The sequence below is a fragment of the Panicum virgatum genome, chromosome 3K (assembly GCF_016808335.1).
Source record: "Panicum virgatum strain AP13 chromosome 3K, P.virgatum_v5, whole genome shotgun sequence".
Lineage (NCBI taxonomy): Eukaryota > Viridiplantae > Streptophyta > Magnoliopsida > Poales > Poaceae > Panicum > Panicum virgatum.
In genome coordinates this window covers 62750992-62765659 of record NC_053138.1, presented here as the reverse complement: position 1 = coordinate 62765659, position 14668 = coordinate 62750992, and the positions used below count along the sequence as shown (strand labels likewise).

At 50.1% G+C, this 14668-nt stretch overlaps 2 protein-coding genes across 2 annotated transcripts; both read right to left on the bottom strand.

The window, feature by feature from the left end:
* Nucleotides 1-234: 234 nt before the first annotated feature.
* LOC120700181 (protein AMEIOTIC 1 homolog) lies at nt 235-5113 on the bottom strand. Its single transcript, XM_039984402.1, has 7 exons — nt 3357-5113; nt 3193-3256; nt 2102-2161; nt 1848-1910; nt 1600-1683; nt 866-1432; nt 235-729 (listed from the first exon to the last, which is right to left on the bottom strand). Exons 1-7 carry the CDS (start codon nt 4808-4810, stop codon nt 619-621), a joined length of 2403 nt encoding a protein of 800 aa, XP_039840336.1. The 5' UTR covers nt 4811-5113; the 3' UTR covers nt 235-618.
* An 897-nt stretch (nt 5114-6010) lies between these two features.
* Nucleotides 6011-13224, bottom strand: LOC120700179 (protein downstream neighbor of Son-like). The gene is made up of 15 exons (XM_039984399.1): nt 12969-13224; nt 12256-12442; nt 11229-11296; nt 10024-10141; nt 9823-9905; nt 9579-9738; nt 9306-9505; nt 8869-9080; nt 8693-8788; nt 8219-8337; nt 7578-7679; nt 7345-7454; nt 7176-7263; nt 6664-6863; nt 6011-6579 (listed from the first exon to the last, which is right to left on the bottom strand). The coding sequence occupies exons 2-15, from the start codon at nt 12355-12357 to the stop codon at nt 6375-6377; spliced, it is 1863 nt and encodes a 620-aa protein (XP_039840333.1). The 5' UTR covers nt 12358-12442; nt 12969-13224; the 3' UTR covers nt 6011-6374.
* Between the last annotated feature and the right edge of the window lie 1444 nt (nt 13225-14668).

Below are 14668 nucleotides of genomic sequence, written 5' to 3'. Positions count from 1 at the left end.
CTCTTCCGCGCAGCTGCTCAGGGGCTCCCTCGCCTGTCACGCTCCACGGCTGACGGGATAAGGGCGCGAGGCTGGAGTGGCCGCGCGCGCGAGCAAGCTGTTCGACGTAATGCCGGACTTGCCTAGGTGCATGTGCATCATGTCCCCAGAAGCAATCAACCAGTACCAAGACTTGCTCTTGCATATGCAAATCCAGAAACAGCGTGCAATTCATCACAAGATCAGCGACAACACAGGCATGAAACTTGGCTCCTGGCAACAATTTGACTTAAAACAGAGTGGCAGATCGTTTATCCTGGCATAAGTCCAGACTAGGAATTAAAGCAGCAGTAGCAGCAGCATGGTGGTGCTCAACTGTAAGCAAAGCCATCTGCAATCAAGTTAGAAACTGACAATAGCGATAACTACACGTAATTAACGGACAAAATCAACTAAGTGCATTGCCTAAGCAAGGTAAAAGGTAATCTATCTTCTCTGGTGTTCTTCTGTCTTTCTTCAGCTTATCCTGTGGACCCGTGAGCTATGTTCTGAGGTGAGTTACTGCTAGTTAACGGTGGTGAGGCAAAACTTCTGTGGTGAGATCTGCTCATTCGTTGGAGATTGTCGGCGTTGGTTGGATCAGTAAGTGGGGGTCGCCAGGGCCAGCTCGGTGCCCACGCCGCCGACTCCAGCACCGGCGTCGAGCTTCAGCGCCTTGGCACCCCATGGCCGTGGTGAAGATGACGTGTCCTGTGGCAGTTGCAGTGTAGCACTGGTCAGGTAGAGGTCAGTCGTCTTCATGGTCAATTGTTGTGTGCTACTGACGCCTGATGAAGGGGACCAAAGAGTGGATTTTGAACATGAATCAGGGGAAGTACTTGCTCACCTTGTGCTGGAGCTGCAGGTTGAAGTCACCAGAGTATGGCTGCACCGCTTGCTGGTCTGCCATAGCCACGGTTGTTGATTGCAGTGGCTGGACCTGGACTGGTGAGGCTGGGGCGGGGAGGAGCGCGAGCTTGGGAGAGGCGCTGGAGGATGACGCGGACGTTGATGTTGGGAGGCCTTCAGCCATCAGGTACTCCTCCATGGATGGTGGCGCGAGGCTGTTGATCACTGCATCGAAATCGGTGATGACCAAATCGACGCCGGGTGTTAGCGGCTCTGGTAGTTCCCTGGGGCTGCTGGTCGTGCCATCAGATGCAGCCGTTGGCCACTGCAACATCCCATCTCTCCTGTGCATGCGCACGCTGCACCTCCTCAACGCCCTCTTGGTGCTACCAGAGGTGCCACCATTGCTGCTGAAGTTGCCATCGACAGCATAAGCGTCCACCAGCTGGTTGCCTGCACTGGCAGCAGTATTGCCGGCACTGGCTTCTTGATTGTCAGCATCCCAAGGCTCTTGCGCTAGCATCAGCATGGGTTGTTCTCCGATTCTCTCCAGGAGCAAGTCTTCCTGCACACATATAGTCCAATGCATCAAGCAATGTTTCGTTAGTAGATTACATACTACAACTGCTAAATACGCAATCAGGCACAGCATAAAAGTGTGGCAAAACCAAGAAATTACATCGCAGGAGTCTGCTAAATCTAAAAGTCCTTTGCAGTAAATAGGGAGTGTACCTTCATGGACTGGAAAGAAGTGGACAAGGCAACCATCTGCTCCTCCAGTCTGTCATTCTTCTCAAGCACAGTCTCATACTTGTCCTGGAAAACAGATCCAAAATTTCATATCAACACTTATTATTAATATAGAGGCCAAATGTTATGAGAAGATATATAGACAAGGTAGCAGTATCGAACACAAAACATCATTCATTAATTTGATGAGGTGCAAATTGTGAAGATTGATTGAATGTAGAGTGTTGTACCTTCAGTAACAGCAGCAGCTCTTTCAGTTCACCATTCACCTGTGTTGCGTTCTCATACTTCTCCTGAGAAAAAAAATCCAACAGCAAGTCATGGCAATGACCAAATTAAGCTAGCAAATAATTAATGGGTACAATTAAAATAATAAAGCCTTTAGTCCCAACTCCCAAGCAAGGAGAGTGGGGTAGGCGAGGATCAGAAAGATAAACATTGCATCAAATCAGATTAAACTTAGGAAGAAGGGTAAAAAGCATACCTCCAAGGACAGCACCTCCTTTTCCAGCTTGCCATTGGCCTTCACCATACAGTCATACCCCTGCAAACAAGATCATCATGATTCCTGCATATATGTACTCCAAGAAGGGTAGTTACCTATCTAAATTAAAATGCTACACTGAACAGAAAAATATGAACATTCAATTATCCAAGTTCATTAACTACTATGGAAACAGAATTGTATATCAATCTATCTTTGCGCAAGTGAGCTTCCAGTGTAAGTGCAGGATTGCAGATCAAAAGTGGATATTGATGAATCAATGAGAAACAAAGCACATATTAAGTATAGTACATGTTCATGCAGTGAATTCAGGAAGGAAGAGCTATGGACTACTGCAAAGCAAAATCTGGTCCTGCTGCTGCACCAATTTTTTTGTGCACAACACAATGTACCTCACAAAATTCAAATCAAGACTTTGCTACTCATGAAAACTACAACATCAACCAATAACAAGACATCTGCACACCACAACTACAAGTAAGAGTGTTTCACACATGCATATCTCATAAGTGCTGCCCTACACATTGCAACAGATATAAACAATGTAAGACTGGAACGAGATTCACACGAAGGCATGTTGTAAGGCAGATATTTCAAGTTAGTGTGAATTCTTCATGTTCTTCCAAAAACTAATGGAAACATATATGCAGCTTAACACTACCAAAGTATAAGTAATGTTCCAGTGTATGTGCAGAATATTACTTAAGCCAATGAAGCAATGCAAGAAGTAAGGCACATATATGTTAGTCTGATGCAATTTTATGTCTCATTGCAGTGCATTTCAGAACTTCAGAGAGGTGACAGTTACCAGTGGACCAATGCCAAGCAAAACATACTTCTGGTCTGCCATTCTTTTATGCAGAGTACAAATCTAGCCGACAAAATCCAAATCAAACAATAACATTCTGCCAGAACCAGATATATGCACAGCATTACAAGTGCTGAGCAGATGCACAACTATGTGAGTGTCACAAATGGATAACCCATTTTCAGTTTTGCACCAGAAGTTGATTAAAAAGTTGGATCTGAGACAGGAATGGGATTCAGATCAAGGTATGATTTATGATCACCTTCCATGAGATGTAGGCTTCCTTGCTCACTTGCATCAGATTGGAATCGAGCTGCTTCATTTGCCTTCAATTCATAGAAATCACAAGTCAATCTCAGCACTGCAAGAAGAAGATGCTGCAATAGAAGAGACTAGAGGGAAGAAGAAGAAGAAGAGAAAGGAGACCTTTTTACAACGTCAAGCTCCCCGGCGAGCTCCTCCACCTGCTTCTGCACCACAAGCGCGCGGCCCTCCGGCGACACGGGGTCACCGAGCTTCCACCCAGGCGGCGGCACCCAGAACGGGTCATCGACGCCGGCCTCCCGCCGCGTGGCCGCCAGCTCGGCCGGCTCCAGCCAGTACTCCAAGCCACCGGCGGGGTTGTACCGGCGGCGCACCCGCTCGGCGCTGCCGGCCGGGACCTTGTCGGCGATGTGGCGGAGGAGGTGGTCGAGGAGGCCGGTGTCGCCGATGTGGCGGCGCGCCTGCGCCCGCACCTCGGCGCGCGGCGCGGGCTTGCCGGCGCTGGCGCCGCGCGCGCGCAGGATGTCCAGCAGCGCCGCCTCGGCCGCCGCGTACCTCCAGGCCGACCAGCGGTCGACCTTGCCCCGCGGCGAGCTGGGCTCGGGAGCCGGAGCAGGAGCGGGAGCGGAAGCGGCGGGCTTACTCTCCGCCACCTCCTCCTCCTCCAACTCCGCCTCCTCCACCTTCTCCTCCTTGAGGGGGGTCTTCCTGGCGCGCTTGGCGGCGCCGGGGCGACCGCCACGGGCACTCGACCCCGCCCTCTTCCTTCTCCTCCTCGTCGTCTTCTCCGCCTCCACCGCGGGCTTGACGTCCCGGCTGCTCTCGTCCTCTGCCACCGCCGCCTCCTCCTCCTCCTTCACGACCCGCGGGGCCTTCTTGGCGAGCCTGGCGGCGCCGCGGCGCCGGCGCAGGCTACTCCACCTCGCCTTCCACCTGTTCCTGGACCTCGACTTCCCCGCCGCCTTGGCCATGACGGGCTTGTCCTCGCGGCCGCTCTCTTGCGCCTCCTCCTCCTCCTCCAGGCGCTTCCTCTTCTTGGCGCCGCCGCCGATGCTCTCCTGGTCCTCGTCCCCGCGCCGAGCCGGCGCTCCCGGGCGGCCCGTCCCCTCGACGGCGGCCGCGCAAGGAGCGGCAGGCGAGGCCGGGCGGTGGCGGCTGGGGTACTCGACCCGCCTCGTGGCGCCCCAGCCCACGCAGGTGCGCTGCAGGGCGAGGAGCAGGCCGGTGCCGCTGCCGCCCGAAGAAGGCGAGCGCCGCGCGGCCGGGGGCGGCGACGGTGGCTGCAGGCCGAGGAGGCGCGGGCTGCACGGCTCCGGCGAAGGCGAGCGCCGCGCGGCCGGGGACGGCGGCGGCCGCGGGGACCGCGGGCGCTCCAGGGCGACGGGAGCCGGCGGGCTGCGCGGCTTGGGCGCCGGCGGAGGCGAACGCCGCGCGGCCACCGCGGGCGGCACCTGCTCCTCCAGCTGCGGCTGCTGCTGGGAGAAGTCGTAGAGGAGGGGCGCGGCGACACAGAAGGCGTCGGCGTCGGCGTCGCGGCCCAGGTCCCGGACGGCGGCGCGGCGGCGCAGGAAGCGCGACGCGGGGATGATGCCCCCGCCGCCGCCGCAGATGCTCATGGCGAGGCGGAGCAGTCACGAGGGGAGAGAGCCGAGGAGGAGGGGACGGAGACGGGGAGAGAGCGAAAAAGGACAAAGCTTTTGCGCGAAGCAGAGCCTGGAGGGGAAGGGGAAGCAGAGGGGAGATCAAAAAGGGTGGAGGAGGAGCGGAGGGGCGTGGCAGGTGGCAGCTGCTGCGGTTTCGGCCGCTCGTCGTGTTGCGGCGTCTGCCTCGGGGATCGCGCTAATCACCTGTCGCATGATCAGGCAACAGCCACTCACACCACTCGAAGTTGATCCGCCGCCTGTGTCTGATCCCTGGAGTGGCGACAAGAGACGCAACCGACTCCCTTCGACTGGGAGAGAGGAGAGCCAACCGGGCCGGGGGCGGTTTTACAAATTTTAATTTTCGCGCGCATTTCTGGTGGTACCGAAACTGGCTGGGAAATGGCGGGAAATGGGTCTGGTTCCAAAAAAAAAAAGAGCGAGAGAGAAAGAGCCGTTGTACAGTAGGTTATTTCAAAACAATCTCATGTACTAGTAGCAGTTTTTGAGAGCATCAGACTGGTCTCCATCTCTGAGAACTGGGCGCCTTGCACTTCTTTTTCCACCTGCCTGATCATCACCACTCCTTTCATGCGTTGATCCTGCCCACAGATGCTGCAACGCAGGGAGCGTCCAGCAAGTGGGGGTGTTTAGGAACAGGGACTTCAAAAAAGTACCAGGGACTTTTTAGTATTTAGAAGTATTAAATAAATATTAATTATAAAACTAACTGCAGAACCCTGGGACTAAACTGAGAGACGAATCTAATGATGTATCTTAATCTATGATTAGCGAATGGTTACTGTAGCATCACTGTAGCAAATTATGAATTAATTAGGCTCATTAGATTCGTCTCGCGAAAAAGCACTCAGCTGTCAAAAAACATTTATAAACAGATTTTATTTAATAATATAAAATAGTAAGATTCCTTTTGATGTGATAAGGACTTTTGGAAAAAGTCCTGGAGCCAAACAGGTCCACAGCAGCTATTCCTATTTCCTCCCGCTTCCACACTGGGACGGGCAGTTTTGGCAGGAGACGGGAGACCCAAAGCTGAAAACCCCTGCGCCTCCCTCCAGCGTCTTGCAGCAAAAGTAGTTCAACCAAACAAACGAAGGGACTCTCATTGTCGAGTTTTAAGCCAGGGGAAATCAAGTAAAACAGTAACATATAAACAAGAGGAGAGGTAACCAGGTTGTCTAAAGAGCTACAACACCAAGCACAGGCGAACACTGATGCATGCAACAACTGTTCTTTTCCCCCAAGAACCAGACCTCATAAGTTACTAGCATCCAAACGTACGTGACAGCCCGTGTGACCGCGCACACAGCCTCCAAAATTACAAAGACCCTGCTCATGATACACAAAGCAGCTCTGAAAAGTGCAGGATTTCTGCAGACCGAGACATGGAGCCCGTCCGGGCAGACGGCGGCAGCCTTCTCCCACCGGACAACAAAAGTGGCTGCACTTGCCCATAAGAGCCGCCCTCCATCCCTGCAATCACGATGCTCCAGGGAGCTGCAGCTGTCGGAGCTCGAGCTCACACGGTTGTGTAGGCTACGTACTCGCCGTCAGTGTAGCTGAGCCGCCGAAGCGAGGCGGAGTGCAAGGAGTGGACAAGGACTGCATTGGGGATGCCACCCACAGGTGCGCCATCAGTGGGAGGTGCCGTCTCGGGTTGAGGAGCTGTGGTCAGGGACTTGAGGGCAGCGTTCAAGCCTAGGGACGATGGCTCTGTAGCAATTCTGCGGCAGAAGTGAAATGGTGAAGCCTTAGCGCGTGACATGAGCCGAATAGGCGGCCATGGGTTGGGGAAGGTTTGTACTCACGTTAAATCGAAGCTCCTTGCGTCCGAGCTCATCGCAGTGCATACTCCGGAGACAACCCAGGGCGGGAGGATCGGGCCCTTTATTTCCATGCTGTAGCAGATATTGCCAGTCGTGGAGGCAAATGCTGACCCTGGTTCTGTGTCAAACCCACCGGAAGAGAGCAGCCCCATGTCAGCTCGCCTCATCTCCCTGCATTTCACCTGCAACATACATAGGTGCAGATGATATGATTTCACAATTATGCAATGCAACTTAAGATAACTAGCCATGTCAAAGCTGACTGCTCAGAAATTAAAACAGTAAAATACACGTGGCTGATTCTTATTCAGGTACATGCCAAAGCAAAAGGCTTCTGCATGGAACAGTTTGCATCTACAGTATAATTGTCAAGCAAATTTAAAAGGTTCTTTTTATCAGAAAACAATTGAAGATTTAAGTTATCTAGTATATCTCGTATTAAAAACGACCTCAAAAGAAAAGAAGTAAAAAAACAAGACTAGAGATGAGGCAACTTCTGGAATATGTAGGCAGCCATTTTGAAATGGCTGCGGTGAATACAAGACTGGGACGTCCACAGCAGATAAAGAATTCAGCAAGGACCTGAAGAACCGCAATATCAGATTAAGCAACAGAACTTTTGAATCAAAACAAGAATGGGATAAGGGAATAGAGTCACCCTACTTGCAGTTCAACAGAATGTCATATAAACCATGAACACTCTCATTGCCAGTAAACATAAGTAATGATTGTGCGGTGTTGTCCACATCAGATAGAGCATCTAAATGGAGTGCCTGCAAGTTAAATGATGTTTGTTCTCCAATAGTTACTTCTACTGCATATTGATTAATCAAGCACACCACACAAAATTGGAAGGAATTTTTTTTTCCCAAACACAAATCGGAAGGAAAATAAACCTGGCCAAGATTGCGCCTTTGGATTTCTGAGAGTTCGATCAGGTCATCTTCAGTAGACTGCTCTACTTCAGTGTTGCAAAGAGGCATGGAAAAGCAAACACCCTGCAACAAGCAAGGTATATATTGTTACAATGATAAACATGGTACAAAGCTCAAAAACAAGCTTAACGGAGACCAATATCTGGAGCAAATGTTTCAGCCCCACGATCCTGATCCCATCATATACCAAGCAATGGTAGACAAATGACTTTACTAACAAACATAGGTATCTATAATCTATCGATAAAACAGCCAGAGGTATCTGCTTCATTCAAACATATTTTCAATTCCGAGCAATGGTAGAAAAATGACTTCAATTAAAATAGATATCTATTGATAAAAACAGCCAGAGTTATCTACTTCATTCAAACACATTTTTTATACCAAGCAATGGTAGACAAATGACTTCAATTAAAATAGATATCTCTTGATAAAAATAGCCAGAGGTATCTAGTTTCAATGTTTCATTCAAGCACATTTTTCTAGTAAAAACATACAGTGGCATTGCTGGTCAGCAACTACAAAGTGTGATAATCATATCCCAAAAAGCAAAACATAGGGAATCACTCCTGCGGATACTGAAATCAGAATAAGCAACTCACATGTTTCCGCAGTAATGAGCGTAGGCCACGTGTAGATTGTGACAAGTAGGCATTACAGGACTGCTTTTTCTCCAAATGGCTTCCACCAATGAAGAGAGCAACAAATTGTGTCGTATAAACTGTGATGAGAAAGTGATGCTCAGAATGGTTGATGAGGTTAGACAGAGAATTACTATTCTAATAGAACAATAAAATCCATAACTACAAAAGCACACAAACTGGAATCGCAGATGGAGCTGACCTTGAGCAAAATGTATCAGTATTTTTGCAGAATTAAATAGAAATGCAACTTCCCAGGATGTAACGAGTTTCCAGCAAAGAAAACTCAAAGCAGATAGGTTATAGGTTTTTGCATGAATTATAATTAGCTACTGTTTTTTGTTACAAAAGGAACATATCACTACTTTTCTGTGCATATAGGAACATACATACATAGTGGAACATTGAATAATGTTATGTGGAGTAAGAAGGTACCATAAAATACATTCAGCATATTCTTCCGGAGCATGTAGTAAAGATTCTGAAACGAATCTTCCCAGTCCTGATGTCTTTTGAGAAGAAAGTCGTTTTCTACAAGGCCAGAGATTAAATCACTCTTATGGAATTGTGTTCGCGAAAAGAATAAGGAGCAATTCTGGTGTAGTAATTACCTCCTCGCGCAGTTGATGAGAGCATAGCAGATATGATGGATGAAGGCAACAAAGATTGTGGATATACCCATGATTGCAGTGCCTTTGAGAACAAGAATTCCTTCTTGCTCTCAGGCTTTGGACACTCTAAATTTTGACACCCACGAAGACAGCTCTGACCTATGGCTCCAGTGATGCTGCTCCTGCCAAAACTCGTATTCAGCTTGTGACACCTGTTACAAGCACAAGAGTTGTTGACAGTATTTTGCAGATCAGTACAGAATCTGAAGATGTTATAATTGCCATGTTATCATTTATCAAATATAATTTTCAGAATTCCAACTGACATTAAAGGTTCAAGCAAAATAGACATGTGATACTTATTAGGAGTATGATTTCTAATTGAAAAAAAATCTGAATACAAAAGAGAAATGCAAGAGAAGCTAGTGCAAACCCACCATTTCACAGATGATGATGAAACAAACTGCAAACTAGTCTTTAAGGTAAAATCCAAAGGAGCTCTTTTCCCTGGAATGGTGATCTTAGAAGGGCACATATCTGAAGACTTCAACTCAGCATCACCAACTTGTGCATTAAGGTTGCTGAACCCAGATGCCACAGAAGCATCACGAGCTCCAAACCCTTTCAGTACTTTTTCCTAACATTATGTGGTACAAATATTATCTGAACTGATAACATATACTAAACTGTAATAGATGAATGATTATTACCATATCAAATTTGTTAGAACCAGTCTGCTTCTCATCTCCAACATGAAGCTCTGATACACTGCGCAGAGCATTTTCACTACATTTCTCAACTTTCTTGAAACCTGGCTTCACTGCCTCCATCATTGATGAAGAATCCGACTTAGCTGAGTCACCATTGCCACTGAATTATGGTAAAGAAGCCAAATAAGAGGTTGCATGTTATAGTGAAAAGTATGTACCTAAAGTTCTGCAGTCAGATAATTACCATGTAAGTGAAGACGATGCAAAACTTGAAACTGTTGTAGCATCAATAGTCTTACAAATCTTCTCATTACTCTGCAAGACATCCTGCAGGATACTTTTACATTTAGAACCAAACCAATGAACCAACTAGCCACTATTGGTGCTAAAAGACTGATTGGGCATTAATTAGTCCATATAAATGAAAAGCATGTCGAATTCTAACCTTACAGTTTTCCTTCCCAAGGTTTCTTGCTTTTCTCACAGGGAAGACCTCTGTAACACGTGTGCTAATGTATTTGGATATCTTTTGTTGTTCTGTGTTCCGAAGACCATTAGTTGACCTATATAACACAAGCTATTAGTCAACTTTGTCACACAAAAGAAAAGGAGCATAATCTCCATGACCCCGATACGTCCAGGAGACCACGTATCCCGTATCCGATATGTATCGGATACGGATACGCCAGGGATACGCCGGGGATACGTATCCATCGCGTATCGGCGTACTGGGCCGCAATGGGCCTTGAAACTCAGGTTTGGATACGTATCTGTTGCCGTATCGGAGAGCAGAGAGAGGAGCGCGCGAGCTCGAGATCCGCCGCCGCGGGAGGGGGAGGGAGGAGGGAGGATGGAGGTGCGGGGCACCGGAGCCGAGCCGAGCTCGCCGCCCGCCGAGACCATCGAGGCCGCCGAGCTCGTCGCCCGCCGGGGAGAGAGAGCCAGAGAGGGGCTCCGGCCGCCGCCGCCCTGAATCGAGGGAGGAGGAGGGAGCAGGGCCGTCCGCCGCCCCAAATCGAGGGAGGAGGAGGGAGCAGGGCCGTCCCGCGCCTCCGCTACACCACGAACCGCGCCTCCGCCCCGCGCCGCGGCCGCCATGGCCGCCAAGGGAGGGAGCAGGGAGGAGGGAGGGGGATCCAGCGCGACGAGGGAGGAGGGCCGCCGCGCCCCCGCCGTTGACCAGATCCGGTGGCCGCCCGCCGCACCTGCCGCCGTCTAGCCCGGTGCCGGCGAGGGAGGCCGGAGGAGCGCCGCCGCCGGCCTGGGGAGAGTGAAGGGAGGAGAGAGAGTGGAGTGCGACGGGGTGGGGGGAGTGGGTGGATAAAAAATGAAGTGTATGATATGTGGGACCCGCAGTTAGTAGTTGATATGCTGGTGCCATATTTCTTATGAAATATCTAGGTACTAACATGAACTGGCTCCATTCTGGAGAAGCCATTATTATTATTGGTGGAGGAAATACTTTGTGGCGCTGCATTATTATTATTATTATTTTATTTTTTAAATAGTAAACATATCCGCGTATCGGGTTTTTTAGAAAATTGCCGTATCCGCGTATCCGTATCCTTCCGATACCGATACACGTATCCGTATCCGTGCAACTTAGAGCATAATTGAAACTCAGGAACATAACAAGGTTAAGAAAGCTACCTATCAAATGCAGAAGGTAATTGATCATTTGCAAGCTTTTCAGAGGTACGCCGCTTCAGTTGCTCACCCTGCAACAAATAATTATTGAAACACTTTCAGTGTTTATCTGCACTTTGTACAATAATATGCACAGAATACAATGTGAGATCTCTCTGTATTACTGTGCACCTATGTTTATATGATGTTTACAACAGGAATGTGGATATTTTCACTATTAAATAACTCCGTGACATACAATGCTACATCAGGATGTGTTCCAGTAGTTTCTGAGAGCAGACTGCCCTCAGCAAATCCTAGCCAGAAGCATCCAAATATGATGACAAAACAAGTGTCATGGACACGCATGATGAATTTCCCCATATATCCTATGTCCATCGTGGTTCTAAAAAAGTGATAATCCAGTCAGATTTTCATTAAGCCAGCTATATAACAAAGTGGACGAATAACATTGTTCTTCAGTTCTAGGTAGCTGAGACTAGTTCAGTTGGATGAGGGTGTGAATGTACACCTAGATCACCCAGGTTGAAGTCCTCATCGAGGCAAATTTGGGTGCCTATTTTTCTTCTTAATATAAAACCACCTAGTTCTTCCTAGGTTGGTCTAGTTTTAATTTTCTTTAGTTCTTAAAAAAAACAATGAAAGAAGAAGAGCATTTAATGTTATACATTGCTGTTATGTGCTTGTACACTAGAACTTTGAACTAGGATAATGAGAAATTACAAAGCATAATCTACGGAGAAATACCTCAGAAAGCAAAGCAATGCAACAAGGATATGGAGTTATGGACTAAAGAGGTCAATCGGGATTAAACAGTGCATTTTTTTTCACGTTTTAACTCCCATGTAATCTTGGCAGGTGTCATACATATGTCAGGAACAACTTAAATATTGTGTCATGACAATCTGTTTGGAGATCTCTTGAAATAGCTTTAGTGTTTCAGCAAGCATTTCATCCTATTGTGCGCATTCCTAGGGAGAATAAATCCAGCATCAGTGAGCATAAAAGATCAAGTGGAGCAAGGCATTACTCTCAGTTGGGAGGGCGTCTTCCTCTTCATCTTCGGAACCCCCGCCTGCCTCCCAATCAACGAGTCACCATTCAGAGCGGACTCGACAGCAGCTTGCGCCATCGTAGCAGCATCCAATCAATCCTCTACCTCCACATCCCCCCCTCTGCTTCCTCCTCCCCTGCCCACCACTGCCCAGTCCCTCGGCCTACACCACCACAGAGCGAAAACACAAACTCAGATACCATTCGTTCGCTGGTTATCACTTGCTCGCTACTGTACAAATTAGCTCGTTCCTAAACGAGGCATACAGATCATGAACTCCACACCAATGTATCTTTTTTTTTGTGGGGGAGCATGGCATAGAGTGGCAGGCGCATTGGATCCGACCCCTAAATCACGCGAATACGCTCGAGTCCCAAATCAAGGCTCCTCAAAACAATGCTATATGTTGTGCGGCGGGGGAAGGGACGGCGGCGCGTTGCCGCATTCACCGGCAACGGTGGGGACAGTCCCGGCACAAGGGCCACGGGGCGGGGCGGGGCGGCGACGGGCGGCGGCGGGAGTGAAGGAGCTAGGGTTTGGGTGGCTGCTACAGTGGGACGACCAAGCGGCGGCGGCGGTGGGATGGGGTGGAGGCGGCGGAGCGGCGGGGGTGCGGAGGCGCGGCGGATCGGGGCCGGCGACGGCGACGGGGAGCAGGCGACGAGTAGGCCCCGGGACGGCGCTGCTACCTGACGGCAGGGCGGGGCGGCGGAAGGTTCGGTTCCGGAAGCAGCAGCCCCGCGCGGTCCGTCCGCCCCCCCGGAGACCTTCTGGAAGCTTCCGGAAGCGGGGGCGAGCGGCGGGGACGGGAGGGATTACTGGATTAGGTGGTGGCGACGGCGAGGGGGGAGAGAGAGAGAGAGAGGGAGAGACGAGGGGGTGGGGATTTGGGAGGCGGGATTTGAAAAGGCGGGATCGCGCCTGCCCGCTCGCTTGGTTGGGTTACTCGGGGCGGCGCGGCGGGGAAAACGCCCCCGTGCCTAGTGGTGGAGTGGTGGTCGGTGGGCGCGTCGGAGGCTCGGAGCAGAGAGAGACCCACCACCGAGCCGAAAATTTTGTGAAGCCACCCCGCGACCGAGGGAGCCAAATTTCGGGTGCAGCCCGCGCTTTTGATTTTTTTTTTTTTTGCCGCCGAGGGGTGCGGTGGGCCGGGCTTGATACCTGCAGTGGATTTATGGGCCGGAGAGAGCTAAATATTCATGTTTCGGGACCCCTAGTGGTTGGCGAAAAATGGTTGACGACACAGCAAAATCTGTCCGCACACCAAATTCCTCCACTTACTAAAAAGAAACTTCCCTCTGAAAAAGAAATAAAAAACTTATTTCTGAACCTTTCTGGTACAGGGTTTGTTGTGATTCGTAGTGCCGTGTCTTCCTTGCAAAAAGGGGGTCTCAAGTTGCCTAATTGAACGCGACTGAATAATTAGCACGATCTGCCGCAGCAGCTGATGTTTTGTTCTCCTTTTTTTCCCACTGAGGTTTAGTTGATGCTATTTGGACTTTGTGTTTCTATACCGATGCTATTTATTTGGACATTAGGGTCCTTTTTTCTTTATATCAAAGCTCCTCGAGTCTAGTTGGCTAGAGGAGCTGAGGTATGGTCGTCCCCACAAAGTCGCGAGTTCGAATCCCAGCTGGGACGAATTTTTGCTTGTGGGTAAAAAAATCTCCCTCGCTGTGCTCGCCGCAAGGCTTGGCCCTCTCGGGCATGGGCCAGGGTTCGGGGGTTTTTACGCGGCCAGGTGAAGCCGTATTGCTTCCTCTTAATGAAAAACGGTGGGGTCCATTCACCCCTCGCCCACATTTTTTTCGTGTATCCTACTTGAAGAGGGCTCTCTATCTACGCTTATCGCGAGACCCCTCCTAATCACCGTCCATCATATATCCCACGGGCTGGGCGTCCCACGTGAGCCCCGCGGCCGTGGATGCGGGAGCTGGCCCCAAATTGTTTTTGAATTTTTGGGAGTCGCGCCTATTGTGTCGGTCGCTGTGGGGTGGCCCCACCTGGAAGTGGCAACGCACCACTTCAGCGGCGGACACGAGCAGCTGTTTCCAAAATGTTTTGAATTTGGGGAGTCATGCCGAGGATAGAGAAGATCATTTCGCTTCTCTCCTCATCACTTTTTCTCCCTCCCCTCTGTTTCTCTGTTCAGTTGCTGCTCCGGTGGTATTGGGGGCGATTTCGGTGGAGAATGGGGAGGCGAGGCGCAACACCACGGCGGAGGGAAGCGACGCGCGGGCTGGATCCACGGCAGAGGGAGGCGAGCCGCGGCCCGGATCTACGGCGGAGGTTGGCGAGGCGTGGGCCGCGGATTCAACGCACCCCTTCTCCTCGGCAGAGAGGTAGGCGAGGCGTCAGCAGCGGAGGTGAGTCGGGCCGCAGATTTCGG